This window comes from Parus major, chromosome 6 (genome assembly GCF_001522545.3).
Source record: "Parus major isolate Abel chromosome 6, Parus_major1.1, whole genome shotgun sequence".
NCBI classification, from domain to species: Eukaryota; Metazoa; Chordata; class Aves; order Passeriformes; family Paridae; genus Parus; species Parus major.
The window spans coordinates 12,576,189-12,596,962 of record NC_031775.1 but is presented as its reverse complement, the minus strand read 5'-3'; the positions used below and the strand labels follow the sequence as shown (position 1 = coordinate 12,596,962).

Here is a 20,774-nt window from a genome sequence, read left to right as displayed (position 1 = left end):
GCTGCGGGTGGGCGAGCTGCGGCCGGCAGGTCAGAGCCACGGGGAGCAGGACACCCCGGCCCGGCAGCGGGGCAGCCCGAGGGAAGCAGCGGCCGCCCTGAGCTCGGCGTGCGGCGGGAGCTCCCGGGAGAGACGGAGCGGAGCCTTTGCCTTCGCCAGGCGGGCGGCAGCGCAGATCCTGAGCGGGCAGCGCAGAGCCCCCCAGTCCCGTGGAAAATTCACCCTGTGCAGGAGCTGCTGCCAGGGGCGGGCAGGGCCGCATCAGCCGTGCCCACCGCGCCTGTCCGCAGCGCAGCCCCGCAGCCACCGAGGACTCACTACTCACTTCTATGTAATCCCGGCGGCGCAACAAAAAATTTTATTTTCCAAATCATCCTTTTTTTTTGCACACAAGGGAAAGAGAGAGAGGAGAGAGAAAGATAAAACATCAGCTGAAGTGCCAAAATGATTTATGAGACGGTGGAAAATATTTCATAAAGATCTCTCAGACATTCTTTACTTAAAGACGTTAGAAAAAAAAAAGGGGGGGGGGCTTATCTGTTTTGTGACAGCTAAGCAGAGGGATGGGGAAGGATGAAGGAAGAAAAGAAAATAAAAGGAAGTAAATTTCAGGTGATGGTAAACTCTCAAGTTTGAATATCAAAATTGAGCTCACAGCAATTTCTATCTTACCTTTTTGCCCCTGGTTATTACCCTAAGAAGGTGTTTCTTTCTTCGTCTATATTGCTCTGCTAGGTCAAAGCCATGCCTGTTTTAGCAGTCGACTTATTTGTAAAATAATTTTTAAATCCTACTCTAGCAAAAAAAAAAAAAAAAAAAAAAAAAAAAAAAGAGCGAGAGAGAGAGAGGAGAGGGAGAGGAGAGAAGAAGAGAGAAGACAAGCAGCAGAGATGTGGAAAGTGTGAGGTTGGATTTGCTGTTATTTCCCCAAATGCATGTGAGGGAAAACTTTGCTATGACTGAAACGGGCCTAATCTCTTGGTTTAAAGAGGTGCAAGAAGCTTGCTTGCTCTTTCGTTATTTCTCTGTCTCGTTCTTTCTTTCTCTCTCACTGTCTGGCTTCTATTTATTTTTCTTTATTTTCATTCTTTATACATTCCTCTCTTGATCTCTCTCTCCTCTGGCTGTTTCTCTCCTTTTTCTTTTCCTTCTTTCTCTCTCACCTCTTTTCTTTCTTTCTCCCACACTAAGCCGCACACCACGGAAGCCTTGATGTGTATCGAATCCCCTTCCCGTCCCGCTTTACCCCGAGTAAAGTCTCCGGTAAAAAAAAGCGGAGCGTGAGAAGGGAGGTGAAACTAGCAAGGCGTGTGTGCTTGTGTTAAATAAGGGAGTTAAGGATCCTGAGCCGCAAGTGACAACAAAGCGGGGCTCACGTCCGTTCCCGCGGGCCGGGCAGGGGCGCCGCCGCCCCGCACACGCACGGCCCGGGCCGCTCCGGAGCGCGGGGCCGGGGCTCCCCCGCCGCCGGGTCCCGCAGGCAACGGGCCCCCCCGCGCCGAGCGCCGCCGGCCCGGCCCTCCTCTCTCTCCTCTCCTCTCCTCTCCCCTCTCTTCTCCTGGCCGCGCTCGGCTCGGCGAGCTGGCGAATCAGAGAGTGTCGGAATCTATTGCCTTTGTCTGACAAGTCATCCATCTCCGGGGAGGCGGGCGGGGGGCTGAGGGCGCTGCGGCTTTTAGAGAGACACACACCGGGAGCGGAGGCTCCAGTCTCCGGCCCCGGCTTCTCGCAAGCACTTCCCACCTCGGGCGAAAGTCCGCCGGGCGCCGGATCCGCCGCCCGGCCGAGAGGAGGGGTCGCGCCCGCCCGCCGCTCGCCGCTTTCCCGGGGATTGCTACTCCGCTTTGAACTTAAATGAACTAGCCCCGGACCGCGGGAGGAGGAGGAGGGAGAGCCGCGTCCTCCTGCGCCTTCTGCCGCCTGGCCTCCGGCCGCACCTTGCTCCGGCACCCCCTCCCCGCCGCCGGGGATGCTCTGAGCCCTCCCAGCCATGACACCCACCTGCCCCCCGGCGCCGCCAGTCCCTCGCTCCCACGGACTCTGCTGACTCCCCCAAGGCCGGCGCAGCCCTCCCGCCCCTCGGAAAGTACTTCGCTGCCCGCTCCGCCGGGCCGGGGGCCCAGCGCATCCAGCCGCTCCCCTCCTCTCCTCTCCTCGTGTGCTTTTTTTTTTTTTTTTTTTTTTTTTTTTTTTTTTTTTTTTTTTTTTTTTTTTTTTTTCCCTTTTTTTTTTTTTTTTAATTTTTTTCTCCCCTAAGTCTTGAAGTTGAGTTTTAGAGGCGACACGGCGGCTTCAGCCGATTTCTTCCCCTTCCTTTGCCTCCCCATGGATATGCACTGCAAAGCAGACCCCTTCTCAGCAATGCACCGTGAGTACTGGAGCCCGGCTCCTTCTGCTGCTGTCCCTTTCTCATCCCTTCATTCTTCCTCCCCCAGCCATCCTCCCTCACCTGATCCTCCTTCAGGTCCACCTTTTCACCCTGGCCGATCCCGGGCTTAGCGAGGTGTTCAGAAGGCAGGACGGACACTGCCGGCCCGAGCAGCAGAGCGAGGATGCCGGGCGGCTCCGGAGCTGAGGGGAGCAGAGCCGGCAGCGGGGCGGGGGCCAGGACCCCCAGTCCGAGGGCAGTGGACTGAGTGCGGCTGTGCCTGTGCTGCAAACACTGAGTGAGCGAAAGAAATCCCCCTCCGAACCAGAGCTATGCTCCGCAAATACTCTTTCCCCATCGCCCCTCAGACAACAAGAGTTTATTCTGACTCGCGCCAGCCCCCGGGACCGGCCCTTTCCCTGTCCGTGCCCAGCCAGGCCGGGACTCCCCGCAATCCTCCGCGGCTTTAACCCCTCAGATTTCCCCGCGATCCGATGCTGTTTGCTTTGATTTCGGATTTCCGTGGCAGACAGGGAAGACGCCAGTTTCGAATTAATGGCGGGTTAGTCGGTGGCTGTTCCGTGAGCCGTTTTGGTTTGGCGAAAGGTTGGACTGCGGGAAAAATAGGACAATTGTATGGCTGGGAGATGAAGTGGCTTTGGAGGCTCCCAAGAAGTCACGATCCCTCCTGGTTTATTTACCAGACACCCAGTGTGAATTTTAAGTACATTCCTGGCACAGAGGAAAGGGCTTTCGTGCTACATTTTCAATTTTAAAAGGCTTTCTTAAGGAGGGGACGAAGGAACGCAAAAGCCCCCTTTAGCAGGGACTGTAACAAGGAATTTCCAGTGATTTTAATTAAACCGCAGGAGAGAAAATAATTCCGAGATTTAAATTGAAGAAGAAAAAATACAAACAGAAAACCGAGATTGAGAGTGTGTTGAGTCAGGAAATGAATAATTAAGAGCAATTTGTAACTTTTGACACCGAAACTTTTGAGGACACGCCCTGTCCGCTGCATAAAACACAAATCGAAAAGATAGAAAATGGAAATGCTTGAAGTTTTAAAAAAATCCCGATTTTGCCTTGAAAAGGAAGGCACAGAAATATAAGCCCACGACTGAATTCCCAAACGCAGATGTAGGCAACTGCCTTTCTGTTTCCTAATAACTGATTTCCAGAACACATTGCTTAAAATGGGAGGTTTGATTTCCAAAGAGCTTTAACAGCAAACGCTCCTTGCCTCAGACATTATTTTTAGTTTTCAGCGGTGCGATCTGTTTCTAGATGCGATGTCAGTAATTCCGGCTCCGCTACAATCTGAAACATGTCAGCAGACGAAAGATGCATTTCACTGCCGCTGATTTTTTAAAAACTAAAATTGGTTAGATTCCTAACCAATTTTTTGCTTCCGATTAGAGAGGGAAAAAACCCCCAAACCCCACCAAATCTAAATAAAACAAAAAGACCCCAGCAACATTTGATCCGTTTCCTAAAGTGTATTTCTAGAGCTACAGACCTGGATATTATTAAGCAATTAAAACAGATGCGGGCACAGGCTCCTGACACACAGACAGACAGACAGCAACACACGATCAGTACGACAGCGGCACGACTGAGTCTGTGCAGATAGATGCCGGCACTTACATGCAGATAAATACAGTAAATATCTGACTGCTCTGATAGAAAGAATCTTAGAAAACCACCAGGCAGAACAAAACAAACTCGTGTGAAAAATATCCGGACTGCAATAATTTGAATTATTAATTTTTAATCTTTTTTGCATCTGTTGCCTTTTAATACTTTGTAATGCGAGTTATAATAGGTGTTTTGAATTATTTATCATGGAGTTGCCGAAGAAATTGCTATCTTGTAACTTTAGAGGCAACATGTGCAGAAGGGGTTCTGAACAAATGAAGAAAGAACACAACAACATATACCCGCCGGTTTTAGTGGAGGAAGATAAATATCCCCCGTCCCCTTTGAAACCCTAAATATGTTTTTAAAAAGACTAACAAAGAACGCAAAAAAATAACCCCGGTTCAGCGGGGAACGACGAGAAAGCCAGCCGGCGCCCCGGCCGATGGGGCTGGGAGGGGATGTGTGAAGGTGTTACTGAAGGGGTGGGGGAGATGGGAAAAACTCTATTTGTGCGAAAGGACTTGGATCGATCGCAGGGCAATGAGAGTTTCCACTAAGTTCAGAGCCAATAAGTCAGTGTCAGAAGCAGGAGAGAAAAAAAAAACCTCAACGAAAATACAAACAGATCATTTTTCAGCAAACTGCAAAACGAACTAAGATCTCTTGGCGAGGAAAACACAGGGGGTTAGGGTTGTGTGAAAGGAAAGCTTTAATACAGAGTGCACTCCACAGCTATATCAGCTGGATATTCCGGAGACAGAGAGGCTCAGGTAGCAGCGCCAGTGAAGCTGTACCGCCTGCGAGCGGGCATCTCCCCATGCCCTGGCAAAGGCGAGCTGCTCCCGGCTCTAACGGAGACGTTTGATTCACGACCAACTGTCTTGTTGTGTCCCAAAAGGAGATATTTCCCTTTATCCCCATCACTCCGTTTCTCGTGCCCATGCTTAGCAGGTGCATACATTTTTTTCCCCCCCCCCAAGTTATTTCTACAAACGGAGAAAGATCGGGGGAAAAAAACGATCCTAGGAGTAGAGAGTAGGTTTTTGCCTGGAAAGGGGGGAATAAAAGAAAAAAGAGAATTAAAATTCTCCCTATGTTAGATTTGTGTAGTGGAAAAAAATACCCGGAACAGTACGAGTCTGGGGTTTTTTGGTTTTGTTTTTCTGGAAATTTTTTCCTGTAAAGATAGAAAGCTAATGAGAGAAAGGGTCCGCCTAGAAAGGAACACCAGCTGCGGGACTCAAAATATTTTCTTTCTCTGTCTCTCCCTCCATTTCTTTCCCTTTCTCTTTTTCTCTGTGAGTCCTTTCAACTCGCATCCCAAAATAACGGGATAGGACTGCTTGCATGGGGGACATGCCGCGGGGTGAGGGAGGGCGGAGTTCGCGAGGAACTGTAATTGACAACGTGATAGAAAATCCTGGAAAGAAATGAGAGAAAAAACCCAGGAGTAAAGAGAAGGGGTACTGCGGCAGAGTCCGCTCGGAGCTTCTAAGAGGTCGAGCTCTGGAGTTTGGGAGTGCATCGCTGCCCTGCTCTGGGGAGAGGAGCGGGCGCGGGCGCTGTTTCCATGTTCGGCCCACCACAATGGCCGTGAGAATCCAGCGCTCCGGCATCCCGCTCGGGACCGCAGGAGGAGAGCGGCTCGGGGAGGGAGGGACGCGTACGGGAAGGTGGAGAACAATCTTCCTTCGTCTCGGGAAAATTCATTCTGCCTTCTCTTCCCTTTCCACTTTTCCATCTTTCCTCCTTTTCTTTCTTTCTTTCATCTTCTTTCTTTCTTTCTTTCTTTCTTTCTTTCTTTCTTTCTTTCTTTCTTTCTTTCTTTCTTTCTTTCTTTCTTTCTTTCTTTCTTTCTTTCTTTCTNTTTCTTTCTTTCTTTCTTTCTTTCTTTCTTTCTTTCTTTCTTTCTTTCTTTCTTTCTTTCTTTCTTTCTTTCTTTCTTTCTTTCATCTTTCTCTTGTTATGTCTTTCTCTCATTTGTTCATTCTCCCTGGTTTTACCTCCTTATTTCTGTCTCTTTCTCCCTGTTTATCTTCTCTCTCTTCCCCACGTCCTGTTCCCCACTCTCGACCCCCCGCCATCACCTCCGTCCATCTGTAATGACTGGAGATTTTGCAGTACGAGTGGTAAAGAATCCACGACTAACGGTGTGTTTCTGGTGTGCGTGGGTTGTTGTGTTTTTTTTATTTCTCTTTCCCCAGCAGGGCACGGGGGTGTGAACCAGCTCGGGGGGGTGTTTGTGAACGGCAGGCCCCTACCTGACGTGGTGAGACAAAGGATAGTGGAGCTGGCTCACCAGGGGGTGCGACCCTGTGACATTTCCAGGCAGCTGCGGGTCAGCCACGGTTGTGTCAGCAAGATCTTGGGCAGGTAAGGAAAGAGGCAGCTCCTTCCACTCCCCTGAGACTGCAACGTTGCATCCCTTCCCCGCTCCAGTATGACCTTCCGCCCTTCCCGCGGCACCGGGCTCTCCCCGCCACGACCCCGAGCGGCTCCGGCACCTTCGCACAGTGGGAGCCCGCGGCTGAGCAGGGCCCCCTCCTCCAGCTGGCAAGGACGTGTTTCTCCCCCGCCTCCCCCCTTCCCTCACCGGCGGTGTTTGAGAACTCCTGGGAAGACAAAATAATTTGAGAAGAGTGGGTGGGAGGGCGGGAAAGAAAGGGACGGGAGAAAGAAAACGAAAGAACGACAAAAAAACCCACAAAACAATCCAGAAAGAACAAAAAAAAAATCCTAACTCACAACAAGCCGTAAGCAGCCTTACCAAATGCACGGGTAAATAAACAAACAACGGGGCAAATAAATAAATAAATACATGCCCGCGGTAACCCATCATTGCCAAATGAGGTGTGCAATATCCCTAGGGGCTACTCGGGGAGACCCAGGGCCCTGGCCCGGCGGCTCGGGTGCGGAGCGGTGAGCAGGCGGCGGAGCCCCAGCCGCCGGTGCGAGCGGTACGCGCGCTGTTGTGCCCGGCGAAGGCCGGGACAGAAACGCTGCCGGCAGCAGAGCTAATGGGCAGCGGGGAGCGGGCTGGAGCTGCCCTGTACGAGCACCCGCTTTAGAGGGAGCCCGGGGCGGGGATACACCGCTCTCCTGCATCCGCAGCCCGGCCGGCGCCCCGATTCGGGGGTAGCCGGCTGGGAGATCCAGGCGGGGAGAGCGAGCCCACCACTGCCCGTTCCCCACGCCCCCTCCCCGGCCGCCCGGCCCGATCCCACGTTCGGCGGGCTTCGCCTCCGGACCGCTGCATCGGGGAGAGGCTTTCTGGTTTATTTCCCTACCCCAGGGCCTAAAAGAAGTGTGTGCGCGTAGGCGGGGGAAGGGGGAGGCAGCGCCCCTCGCTTCTAGCACACATACAAGCACACACATACAAAAAAAAAAAAAAAAAAAAAAAAAANGGGGGGGGAAATAAAAAAAATAATAATAAAAAAAGGAGAGCGAGCCCTAGAGAGGCGAAGGGATTGCCTTAGCCCCAGGCCGGCCGGCGCCTCGCGGAGCGGCGACATGCAGCACCCGAGCGGCCACGGCCGGACGCCGCGTAGCCGCGGGCCGAAGGCGAGGTGGGGCACGGGGCAGGGGTCCGCGGGCGCTCCGAGGGCCACTGGGGCACTGAGTGCTCGGAGACGGCGGAGCCCTTCCCGGCACGGCAGGCCACTGACCATCTTTTGTGCAGGTATTACGAGACGGGAAGCATCAAGCCCGGCGTGATCGGAGGCTCCAAACCCAAAGTGGCCACCCCCAAAGTAGTGGATAAAATCGCCGAGTACAAGAGACAAAACCCGACAATGTTCGCCTGGGAGATCCGGGACAGGCTATTGGCCGAGGGCATCTGTGACAACGACACGGTCCCCAGCGTCTCCTCCATAAACAGGTAAGAGAAACCCCGCAGCTCGCGGCCCAGTCGCATCTTTACGGCCCCATAAAACCCCTTCCAACAGCGAGAACGGCCTAATCCTTCCTCGGTCAGGGTAAATCCAGCCTTTTCTATTGCCGTGGGCATAGCCCCCCAGTCCCCGGCCCGGTCCAGCGGGCGCTCCCCGGCCCAGCTGCAGGCAGCGGGACCGAAACCAGCTGCCCGTTCCCGCAGCGCTCGCCCCGGGCAGCGGGTGCGGGGCTCTGTCCCGGGGCTCGCTGCCCAGGGCCGCAGCCTGTGCCCGCCGCCCGGCCCGGGGGCTGCGAGAGCCGCTGAGCTCTCGCCGAGCCGCCCGGCACTGCCGCGAGGTCTGTGTGCTGCAAGGGCTGGAGGGGTGATGAGCTGCGGAGCCGGGGTGTCCCGTGTCCCCCGAACACCCCTACAGGGTGTAGATGACCTCCAGCCCTGCCAGCAGGTACTAGAGCTCCGAGCAGAAAGGCTGCCGTCATCTTCTGGCAAGCCGGGCTCCCAGCCGCGAGCCGCTGAGCGGGGAGGAAGGGTTCCCTTGCACCCGCTCCCCCGGCTCACTCCCCATCGGGAGCCCGTGGGAACGGCTGGATTTGCCGCTCCTTTCCCCGGCTGGGCAGCGCTGCTCTCCCCGGTCCCTGTGGCACTGAGTCGCTCTGATCCCTGCCCTCGCTGAGTCGGTCTCGCACTAGCAAACCATCTCCACACCTCCACCTTCCCCGTTTCCCTGTTTCCTCCCCCGGCTGCCAGGGTGAAGATTTAGTTGTTTTTGTTGTTGGAGGGACTCGGATTTGGTCTAGGGTTTGAGGTGACAAAAATAACCGTGTGACAGGCAAAAACCCCAGGATCGATGCAGGAGAAAAGGGAATAGATGTAATCAAGTACTGACAGACGTCAAAGCGCTCAGATTGTTCACATGCCTGCACGTCCAAACACAGCGTACATCAGATCTTCACACTTTGGCAACACAACACTCTTGTGCACACAGTAAAAGTAATTACACTGTTTATAATATCACTGTACAGATACCCTGACTGTGCCCACAGAAATACAACCTCTAGAAACAGAGTAACGCAAAGATACTTTCAAGCAGGCATGAAATACCTCACCAACAGAATAAAATACATGAAATTTTGGATGCAATTCCAAATGTATGGCTCTTCCAAGCCATAAACATACACAGGGTATGTGTAAATAAGCATGCAGGCTTTTGTAGTGTCTACATAGATAAAAATGCACAAATCAGTATACTGGCCCTTTTGATATATAACAAATTTAGCCAGATTAAAAAAACCAAAACAAAAACCTGGTGTATTTATAGCAAGGGAAGCAAAAAATAAATAGCAAGGAAAACACAGTGGTATTTTTTTGCCTTGCACTTTTCATGGCAGATTTATCAAAATATGTCTAATAACTCAGGCTGTGTATTTCTAAATCTGGCATCCTATATAAATGGGTTTTAATATTTTGCAAATGATATGGAATTATCCCAAATCATCTTGAAAACAGCAGGTAGAATTAGCTAGTGGAATGTACCTTGGCTAAGAAAGATTCCCTCAGACACACTGTCTCTGTAATATACTGCTAGGCTACCCTAGGAAATTATCCCTGTGTGTGCCATCTGTATTAAAATGGTTATTAAGTTATGAACAGGGTAACATAATACTGATCGGCTAATTATACACCCTCCTAAAAAACCTCCAGGTCTCTGTTACTCTCTCAGTCAGGTATTGAAATAATAACAGTTTGACATTCAGACACCTTACAAAGGCAGCTGTGGAAGGACAGACAGCTATCCCTGTAAGGAATTGAGCTGGTGGTATGGAAGTCCAAAGGAATGGCTGTAGGCTTTTTGGAGAAATAGCATGTATGGACCCAACATATATTTATACTTCATCTGGCTTAAGGGATCCCAGCATCCAAAAGTCACTGAAGTCTCAGTCCTGGACCCAGTGCCTCATGTCTGGGTTGTGATGTCCTGGGCAGAAAGCTGAGCACCAGATTTGGCTCCCACCCTTCTACCAGTCTGCGGCAGGGTTTTCGGAGTTTTATACCTCAGTTTCCCCACACTGGAAATGAAAACTGATTTTTCTCAGAAGGAGGTGGAAACAGATGTCAGTTAGATTGTGCTTATAAAATACTTTGAGGACAAGTGTTTTGTAGCTGCTAAGTATTATTATACTAGAGAGGCTCAGCTGTGACCCACCATGGCAATGGCATTTGAGTGTGTAGTCCCCAAGGCTCAAGAGCATTTTAGCTTCGTAAGATTCAGTCTTTCCCCATTCCTTTTAAAAATTCAGAACCAGCTTCCCACTGTTCACCTTTGTATGAGGCTCCCCAAAACTCACATCTGTAAGGAAGGGAGCCCATAACACAGGTCATAAAATCTGCAAGTCTGTCCTAGACAAAAACGGGACAGCGAACAGGGAAAAGATTGCAGTGAAATAGGAAATATTGAGTTTATTGGGACCCAATCCGAGTGCTGTGGAGAGCAGTGTGAACTTCATCACTCCAGTGACTTTCATGACTCCAGCTCACAGAACTCACAAAACACAAAGAAGCTTACAATTTAAATATATATTTTTCTCTTCCTCATTGTAAAAATTCACATACAGAATCAGGTCAGTCCTTTGTAACAGCAAACCCCTTACCTGCAGTAAATTCTCATCTCTCTGATAACCAATCACAAATTGGAATTAATCTAACATTTAGTCTCTGAGCAGCTTCAGAGAGATGACAATTTTAAAACCTAGCCATCAATAAATATCAGTCTTCTTACTTCTGCAAAATGTGGAGTTTCCAGCGTGAAATCTGGTTTTGCCCATTGTCTAGAACAGTCAGAGCTACATCCAGGAGCATTTTAACATCTTAAGGTAATTAGCAAGGCATTTACAGAAAAAAAGTTACCTATATCCCTAGATAGACTGTGAATACTGTGCTTCAAAATAGAGATATCTTTGTACACAGAAAAAAATATTTTTGGTTATTATAAGATTTTTTTAAAATGTACTAATTTTATTTTCTTTCTGAGAATTAGTCTAACATTAGTAAAGGTCTTTGGGTGAGAGACTAGAGAACAACACAGTTTCAATCCAGTTTTAAAAGTCTCCCTTAAACACTTTAAAAATATTTTTCTTTTTTTAATTCTGTGTGCGCACATTGTACCGATCTGTCGCTATTGCACTGAGAATAGCAGGACACGTTTGGGACAATGCGTTATTTAGTTCTGAGTTTTATCAGAAACTTTTTCATACCAAGCTCATACAGACAAAGCGTAGATACAAGCTCTAGTCACAAAAAATGTGACTTAACTACTCTGTCAAGACTCAGGAAAGAATACTAACGTTTACTACTATGCAGTAGATTTCTTTTAATTACGCAAAAAATCTAGAGAGTGTATGAGTTAATAAGCAAAGTGCACCAGAAATGACAGGATTGAGATCAGGTGTCTCTGTGCCCACAGCTTTCCTGTTCCCACTTCATACATTAGGTAATATGCAGTATAAAGCAATTGTGTGTGTAGGTATACCCATGTACAAACATACAAATGTGTATATATATGTGCATATATGTAAACGCACACACATATACACAGTGCGTGTAACTGAAAAGCAGGCAAAGGACAGGAGATGTTAATTCTTTGGTAAGCAATTAATGCTTTAAGTCGCTTCAGCACCTTGCTTCTTGAGCACTCTGCCAGCCCAACTTTTCCATCTATCATATGATTATAAAGCAGTTATCTTTGGCCATTTCAGGTTAGACTATTTCAACTGAATTCAGACACTGCTAAATTTAGATGCTCCTTGTGGCAGTCGCCTAAAAATGAACTTGGAGGCAGATGTTAGTGAGAACTTTTCCTTTGTTTAGCAGAACATACAGTTCTACCTAGGAACACAGGTTTCATGAGATGCTAATCATCCCAGAGAAATCTTCTGAATTAGACATTATATGTTAGTAGGAACTGGATGGAGCACATTACGGACATACTTCACGCTAATGCAAGTTATGCAATGGACATTGTCGTTTGAGCCTTATTTACTGCTTCTCTTAAATTAATGAATTATCTTGGATTAATGAATGAGGTCCACAAAAGCAAAGCAAAACAACCTCCCCCTGATTTGTACCTCTCTCCCAGTTCCTGGATGGCCAGGTTCAGTACTGGGAACTCCCAGTTAGTTCTTAGCCAAGGCATGCCAAAGGTAAAGCATTTCCAAGTTCAGTCAGTTTTCTGGATACACTTTGGACCCTGAGTTCCTGAGAGCAGACCTAACTAATGCCCCATGGCAGAGAATAGAGTTTAGTGGATATATTATCTCAGTCAAACTGCTGGATGCTTTTTCGATCTTCTCTCAGGTATTGGGTATCCATAATTTCTAGCGTTAAGCATATGGTTTAGGGAGATGTTTCCATTTTCACAATATAGCAATTGACTAATGATTCCTAGTTAAAGTCTCCAGTAATGGTGTGCTTTTAAAAATACATATGGAAAGACACATACATTGACTTGGGTTATAAAGACCAGTGAAATATACTTGTACATTGAAATATTATTGAGCATATGGCAAATTTCAGCGGCTGCAGGCATTTCTGTAGTTTAGAGCAAAGAATGACATATTCGAAGATCAGATTTCTCTTACCAGTTCTGACATTAATTTTCTGACTGATCTTAGGCAGGTCGCACGGACTCCTTAGAAGCCTGTTTTGCCACCTGTAAAATGAAAATAACAGCTTTTAGTTACTTTTCTAAAACTCACTATGATCTTTCACTAAAAATGTCCATTGAGTTCAACACATAACGAGAAAAAGTTCAAAACTGAAGCTAGGTTGTTTTACATCAGCTGAGACTTTAGCTCATGTAATTGAGGTAAATGTAACATTTCAAGACAAACAATTGTCTGGCAAGAAGCAGGGCAGGGGCCGTGTTATATGCGGAAGAAATCGGTATTGCACAAGCAGAGCGTTCTGAGCCACCCTCGCTAGCCGGCAGCACTTGAAAATTACCCACAGGACATCCCAGCCAAAGTCACTGTGAATCTCTTCTTGTTTTTCACCCTGAACAAACCTGGAATTCTTGGAAGACGGGTAATGAGTCTAGGGAAGAGTACAGGGTATCTCTAATGGCAGCTTGCTCATAGTGATCAAAAGCAGTGACAACTGCATTGCCCGCAGTGAACTCGGGGTGAACTGCCTGAGTTTTAACCTACAAGAATGTGTGTGGGTGTGTGTGTCACACAAACCTATCACCGCTGCTGGTATTCAGTAGGCACAAGTCAGTTTTCCCAACAGAGAGACCAAATATTTGACTTGTCATCATATCAGCTGGATTTGCCTCTGTCTGACATTGTGCTGGTGCGAGGCAGGGGTGAAGAAACTTGTCCGATGGTACTCAACAGAGATCACCAGGACTTGTAGCCTGGCACTTCCTAGCTCGCACTCAGAAGAAACTTGGGATTCTAGCAGGAATCTTCTCTCCCAGCTGATGCTGAGTCTAAGGTTTCTAAGAGGTTTCCTGCATCAGGGCATGCTCTCAAGGTAGGAGACTTCTACTGCCAGTTGCTTTCAGCTGAGCAAAGAATGTAATCGGGTCACACAGGGCTTCATTACAGGGAATATACTCCTTTAAATTCAGACTCTTTTCCATCAGACACAAACCTGGTATTATCTTCTTTTTATCATTGCAAATAAAGGACAGGCTCATAAAGCAGAGGTTACAGACAATGCTACTGCAGCTGAAAGAGTAAATGAATGCTCACAGCATTTCTCTTTGTCTTATTCATCGTATCTGGCCATTGGAAGGTTGTATGGGGGGAAATACAATAAGCTAGCTGCATTTTTTCTAATTTTCATATTGCAGAGATATTAGCTTAACAGAGCCAGCCAGCAAGTAGAATTGGTTGTGCCTGGGAAGTTTGGAACTCCCTGTTCTGTGAACCTTGAAGTTCAGAACCGTATCGGCCCCTTTATCACCTAAAAATCCCAGCCCTTCCTTTTTTTGTAGATGTAGAAAAGGCTTGACTTTTGCTGGAAGTTAAATATTTTCAAGATTTTGCCACTGCTGAATTATTGCTGCATTCTGCCGTAGAGGTAGCGGCACTTCTGCGCTGGGTGAGTGAGCCTTATGGAGCTAAACCTCACTTACCAGAATCAGTATTATGTGAAAAAAACCTCATTTGACTTTGGGAGAAAAGAGGAGAAAATATAAATGGCTTGGCCAAGAAACGACGAAGGGGTGAGAACAATATAGTGATCTGAAGGGCACAGTCCTTCCAAGAGGAAAGGAATTATTCACATTTAAACAAAGCACTGTAGGCAGGAATGAAGGGAGGGAAATAAGAAAGGAAATATTTAAATGGTAGCAGAAGGTATCCCCTGATAGGGAGGCCCATTAAAATGTGGAATTGCATCCCATAGGAATTCCTGATTTCTTGGAATATATATATAACTAGGTGGCATTAATAACAAGCAAATATACAATAAGAAATAATCTTGTGTTGGATAAAGAGACAGATAATTGTCTAGCAGGCCAGCTGGACCTTTTATGATATGATGACATGGTGTTCACAAAACAAAGTCGTGTTTTCAGACATATATCAAATGTCAAAAAGCTCCCATCTCTAGCCCCAAAGCCTATTCCAACAAAAGATTTTCGTATTACTTGAATAACTTGTTCAAAACAGTTGAACAAGGCTGAGCTTCACTTAGATTCCATTGTCCTTAATTAAGGCACAGTGAAATTCAAATGGAATTTAGGCTCTCAGCTTTAAAACAGTAAAATATTTAGAGATCACACTGTTGGTGTTGGTCTCTATAAATGGAAAGCTAGAGACTTCTAAAAGCATTTGCCATTGGTCTGATGTCCACATAGCTCACCGGGGGTTTAGGAAATCCCATCTGTGTGTAGATGGCTCTTAACAATGATTGCTACTCATGAAAGCATCAGGAAGGTTTGAGTTCTTCTCCCAAATGATTATTTTTTAAACTGAAATTAACAGGAATGAGGATTTTTTCCCACTGTAATCCAAATTAATCTATAATAAATATAGAGTCTATAGCTGCATTGCCATATTTATCAGTCCCAACAGTTTAAAAATGCCAAGGCAGAGCCTAAACTGTGCAGCTGGCATAAGAATCATGAGCTCTTGTAATTCAGTGTAGGTTTGTTTTCACCTGTTTTCTCTTTCCTACTGTAAATTTTAAAGGAGATTTGGATATCTGACTCCTATTAAACAACTTTAAAAACATCTTAACAATGCAGCCCTTTGAGTCTTCTGAGAGCTGAGACGTCCCTTTTCAAGCCCCCACAGGCACTGACGACATACTTTATTAAATGAGAACTGAAATTCTCATGCTACCACTTGACTAGAGGAGCTAGAATCCCCTAAAAAACACAGTTAGGCTTGTGATGAAATACTAGACACTATGATATTCAGCACCAGCCTCCAATTTTCTCTATTGCCAGTAAGTGAGGGCTGATTTTGCAGCACTTACATGGCTATCTATCCAGCTGAAAATCACAAATCTAATCACTTGGTTTCCAAACTCCTCAGGGTGCACTTACAAATATTCATTTCCAATCAATTTACACCTGCTAATATTTCTCAATGCTCACATGTGATCACAGAGTCAGAAGCAATGCCAGTGCTTACTATTTCTATTGCAATAGCATAAAGAGGCTCTGTGCATAGATCACAAACCATTGTCCAAAACAGGCACAGCGTAAATAGGAATTTCTTTCAAGAGGCACTTTTAGAAAATCAGTATATACACATGTCCTGGTTTACACCAGCCCCTTAGCTTCTACTAGGCCCATAATTCAGACAGTCCTCAAGGTTTCAGGGGTCCTGAAACAAACATCTTTGTCTGTCATTGGAAATGAGATATGTGGGAAGGGCTCACTCATCAAGTCAAAGTCTAGGTTAAAAAGCAGAGCAAAGCTGGAGAGTCCTTTTCTATGAGCTCACACTTGACAAGACGGAGGCTGAACACCAGCTGGGCTGAAAGAGCCTCCCCCCTCTTCCATGATAAGTAGGCATATAAATAAATAAATAAATGGCATCCTAACTGCACTGAGAACTCAATAAAACAATCACATCAAATATGAGGAGGTATAAATCTCATGTCTGCACAGGTAACCCACTCAATTGCTTTTATTATGGCTCAGGCTGACTCCATTTATTACCATCCGTGGCCTGGGTGAAGGATGTTTGCATGGAGGGTGGTCTCCTGGTGAAATCCTATCCCTGAAGCAGTGACAATCAGCCCATACAGAGGTGGATTTTGGTGGGGAGACCAAAGGCAGATCCATCTGTCTGCATGAAAACTAATCAATAACCCTGTAACTAGACCCCTTGTCACTGGGAAATGGACAACACAATAGTTCAATCCTGGAGCCATAGGAGAGGAATAGCTGTGGTTGGGGTATGAAGAATGACAGGATATATGCATGAAATGTTTGAGGCGTATGGAGAGAATATGTCTGTCCATATAGACATTGAGGAGGAGTGATGGTATAGAAGGAGTGTAGAGGGTACATTGGTATATAGTAGGCAAATTTGAAATGTTGATGTGTTCAGAGGTGGGTATGAGGAACAAAAAAGCCTAACTATACTGCATTTTTTTGTAGAGGACATTTATACAGGGGCTCTAAGTGCAAGGCAGATAGGTACCTTTGGCAAAATGTGCCTGCTGGTTGGATACTACATATTGGTGTATGGTAGAGAACACGTGTCTCTGAGCAGGCACATAGATGGTGACACAAAATGCAGGTACTCAAAAGGAAGAATATGCAGGAGTTCAACACAGTCAGGGAAGGATATTCCTTTGTCCTTTGTCTGGCTTGGGATTTATATGTGTACTAGTTTTGACAGAGAGGAGGAAGAGTGATGTGCCAAAAGCCTGAGCTAACAGACTGTGAGTGCACAGATACACTTCCCAGAAAATGCTATATGTGAGATATTTATCTAAACCTCACTGTTAATTCAGGAAGGGAGATTCTGGTGGCTTGTCTCTGCCTCCATGAAAAACAGAAATAGGACATTTCTTGCTTTTGTCATCTCCTAGCTTTGCAGTTCCTGTAGCATTTCTAAAACCTGCAGAGCATATTGTTCCCCAGGCTTCTAGCAACTCCCTAACACATGCACCCATACACAGGTAGGATGGAGTTTGCTGGTAATAATTGTTCTGTCCTGGGGGCAAATTTATTATTCCTACGTTTAGCTCCATTTTCAACAGATCCTCCTCCTTTCAAGGAAAGAATTCTTCCCTCTCTGTATAGGTCCAAGGCAAAAGGGTTAAATGGCAATCTCTGCTTGGAAGACAAATTGCTTCAAGATTAGAGATCAGCTGTGCTCAAAATGCCCATCACTGCATTTCATTTGAGAAGCGTGGTGCCCATGTTTTGCAAGGCAGACTGATGTCTGTTTGCTAATTTACACAAGGAAAAGCAGAGACTGCAACCAGACAACAAAGTCACAAAAGAAACCCTCACATATCTGTCAGACAGAATGCCCTGTACCACCTCTAGTTTCAGGGTAGTTTGCATAGTTCTGGCAACAAAAAGAATACTCATTTCACTGGTCAGGAAGGATTAATACCCCAGCCCTTTGATTCCCAAAACCAATGCTCATTTGTTTCAAGCCGGGCAAAAATACAACAGCAACTTCATTACCCCACTGCCCACTTTCAAGCTCTTCTTTAAAATTGCACTAGATTCTTTGAGTACCAAGATTTGGGCTCTTCTTAAAGGGATTACTGTATTTCAATATATTCATGTTTCTTTTAAAATTCTTCTAAGAACAAGTTTTGGTCATCTGTCTCTAAAAAGAAAACCACAGCATGATGGAGCTAGGCAATAAAGTCTGCTGTTAATATTTGCCTAAATTTAGGCCACTTTTTGGTTGTTTAACTGCAGACTTTTGAACTTGAAAAATTAAACATTTATACATAAATAATACACACACACAAAATACATATTAATTTATAAAATCATTGTGGATGGAGGAGATGTGTAAGAGAGAAGAAAAGGAAGGAATTATATTTCTGAAGAAAAGGATATCATGTTTGCAAATGGAGTGCATGGGGAAGTGTATTTCAGGGATACGCTAGGTACAAATGTGCCAAGGCAGTGCAAGCAGAGGCAGAGTGGAAAATGTGCAATGTCCCAGATTCCCAAGCTCTATGGAACAAAAAGAAAATTTAGAGTTTAAAAGAGACAATTTCTGTAGTGCTGACTCTGGCAGATGAGCCACAAGATGAAGTTTCCAGAATAGGAAGAGAGCACAGTTGGGTGAGGTTGGATAAGGAAAGGGCAAGAGATTAGGATGGAGTGAAAAGCTAAAGCAGATTTGAATTGTATATTATCAAAATCAGACCTTCTGTGGCTTTCCAGGAGACAGTTTTTGGGACACTAGGCCAAATAAAATGCTGAGTCATCCAGTATTAACATCCAACTCCCTTATGTGGCTTCAACAATTTCAGGCTACAGTGTGCCTGAGTTTAGGGTCTGTGAGTATAAAGGCAGACAGGATGGGGACAGAGTAAGTGGGTATGGCTGTGTGCAGTTTCTTGTGACATGTGCAGGCTGGAGAGCTGGGAGGAACTGCACGGGTAAGTTTGTGTGCTTGCACATGAGAAGGCACATACAAATTTGTGGAAATATGAGTGCCATGACTCTAAACTCCCATTGCAGTTTACATGAGTTTTTGTGACCTGCAAATATTTAAAGAAAAATACATGCCTACAGCATACCTACGGCTCTTCGTGCCCCACAGACAAAACTGGGAGAGCTGGTGGCACAGGGAGACACGAAATGGAAGGGAGTGTGGCCCATTTCAGGTAGAAGTGAATACAAGGAAATGCCCCTGGCACAGTGAAAGACAAGGGATAAAGTGATCCTGGGGAACACAGCCTTTTGAAGCATGCATGTGTGAGGAGGATGCCAGCACTGTAAGTGAAGCCTTAGCACTGTTCAGAGCACCATCTTCCAAAATGAAAGCACTTTCTGCACTGCTTGAATATGCTCCAGGATTACTCTGTGCACAGTGAAGTAATTTGAGCATGGAAACCTGGGTGCATTTGTCCAGATAAACCTTTGAGTCTCTATTGTTCCACTAGACAATCTTCTCTGTAATGGATATTTGGGCGAGACATGCCCTATACCCCACGACATGTGTACAAGGAGGAGCATGGGCGTATCACTAGGGCAACATGTCCAGCTGGGAGTATAGACTTCTAGCAAGTAGGTACTATTGGTCTGTGTAAGAACTAAGAATAGTCTTATCCATGGAAACAACATCACAACTCTGTGGTTACATGCAGGGAGTCACAGCGGTGAGCAAAGGCACAGCAAATACGTGGGACTCTGCATGGGATTCTGTGCCACGGCTTCCTGACAGCCATAGAGCTTTGCAAATGCTGAATGAATGAAGTATGGCCCTAAGCAGATGCAGGGAGGAGTCCTAACAGTGCTCCTATCTTTGCCAGCAGCTCTTTTGGACAGATGTGGGGATAAGGTTCTGGTAGCAGCCGTACCACCAGTGTGCTGAGGAAGCGTAGCTAGTGAGCATCAGCAGTGTGGTGATGGTGGCAGCATTGATAACAAACACGTGTGCAAGTGTGTGTATGACAAAGTGGAATCTGCTGAGATGTGTGAACACAAAAGGTGCACGTCAGGGCAAACACATATACACAAGAAAACCTCATGCACAAATATAGGGACATGAGCCTGTTATGGGTACCAAGTGTGACCAAGGGAATGAGGGGCATACATGGCATTACACATTTGTCAGAGAGTGGATGTGTGGTAGTTCACCTGATACATGAAGCAAGAGGACACCTGGGGACTGTGGGGGCAGAAGAGATTACACTAAAGGAGATATTTCTAATTATAGCTATAGTTTAATGCACTGGACTCTGCCCTTCTCTCCTCTCCCCTCCCCTTGTACTCTTTTCCTCATTACCCAGGTTATCTTGTTTGGGTTAAGAGGCCAATTTCAACAGACTATAATTGAAGAGTGAAGAGAATCTGATAAGATAAGGAAGGGACATCATTCCTCAAGGGATCAATAGAGGTTTCATGTTCCTCCTTCCCCTGCTGTGTCCCTAACACGCTAACGCTCTGTGTCCATGGGCCTGGTTTATTTACTCTGCTTGTCTGCAAGACTGGAAAGGAAGTGCAGGAGTAGAGGGGGGCTGTAGCCTGTCTGTCACACAGACAGAGCAGGGAAGGGGGCATAAGGAAGGAACCATGGTCCCTTCTGGGGCTCACGAGGAAGCAGGGAGGTGACAAGTCTGATACCCTCTTGGCTCTGGCACGGGCACAGATTAACAGGGAAGGTGTTCACCTTTGGCCTTTTATCTCATCATTGTGCTCTGCAAGGAAAGGATATTGATAATTTTTCCTGATTCAGACTTGCTTTCCCTACCATCCATGTGCAGACAAGCTCAAGCTTTTTATAAGCACTAGCAGGGCAACCTCCCAGGGCAACCTCAGGGTAACAGAGGCATAATTACCTCTTCCACAAAGAGGCCTGGTGGCTGCTCCTGAGTAGGTTTATGTTAGTATCGGAAGTCCAGGCTTGACAGACCCAGTATCTCTCAAGCTGTTCTTAACAGTTTTTTGGAACAAACTGACATGTGAGGATCCTCTTAAGAAACATGAAGCTGTCTCAGCAGTGAATACAGGTCCTCGTGGCAGGGCTGCCAGGGCTCCCACACTGCACAGGCAGAGTTTGTTGCACTCCTGACTCGTGCTCTTTGGCAGGAGGATGAGTATCTCACGGAAGCAACGTGAGATCCATAGGAACCCGTGCCCGTGTGAGATGCACATGAATGTGCAGGCAGCTGGGGCACTGCAAAGAAGGCCCTCCAGGAGGCCCGGCC

General features: G+C 46.7%; 1 protein-coding gene across 7 annotated transcripts in view; it reads left to right on the top strand.

The window, feature by feature from the left end:
* The window catches only part of PAX2 (paired box 2), a 102,645-nt gene that overhangs the window by 11,315 nt on the left and 70,556 nt on the right, over nt 1-20,774 (top strand). For 4 of the 7 annotated variants that reach the window (XM_015633169.2, XM_015633172.2, XM_015633177.1 and 1 more), the window contains exons 1-3: nt 2,199-2,368; nt 6,214-6,382; nt 7,689-7,886. In XM_015633169.2, coding sequence (XP_015488655.1) covers nt 2,326-2,368; nt 6,214-6,382; nt 7,689-7,886 — 410 coding nt within the window. In that variant the 5' untranslated portion in view covers nt 2,199-2,325. Of the gene's footprint in view, nt 1-1,687; nt 2,369-6,213; nt 6,383-7,688; nt 7,887-20,774 lie in introns of those variants that run through there. The other 3 variants (XM_015633173.3, XM_015633175.2, XM_015633171.2) reach the window with 3 other exon arrangements.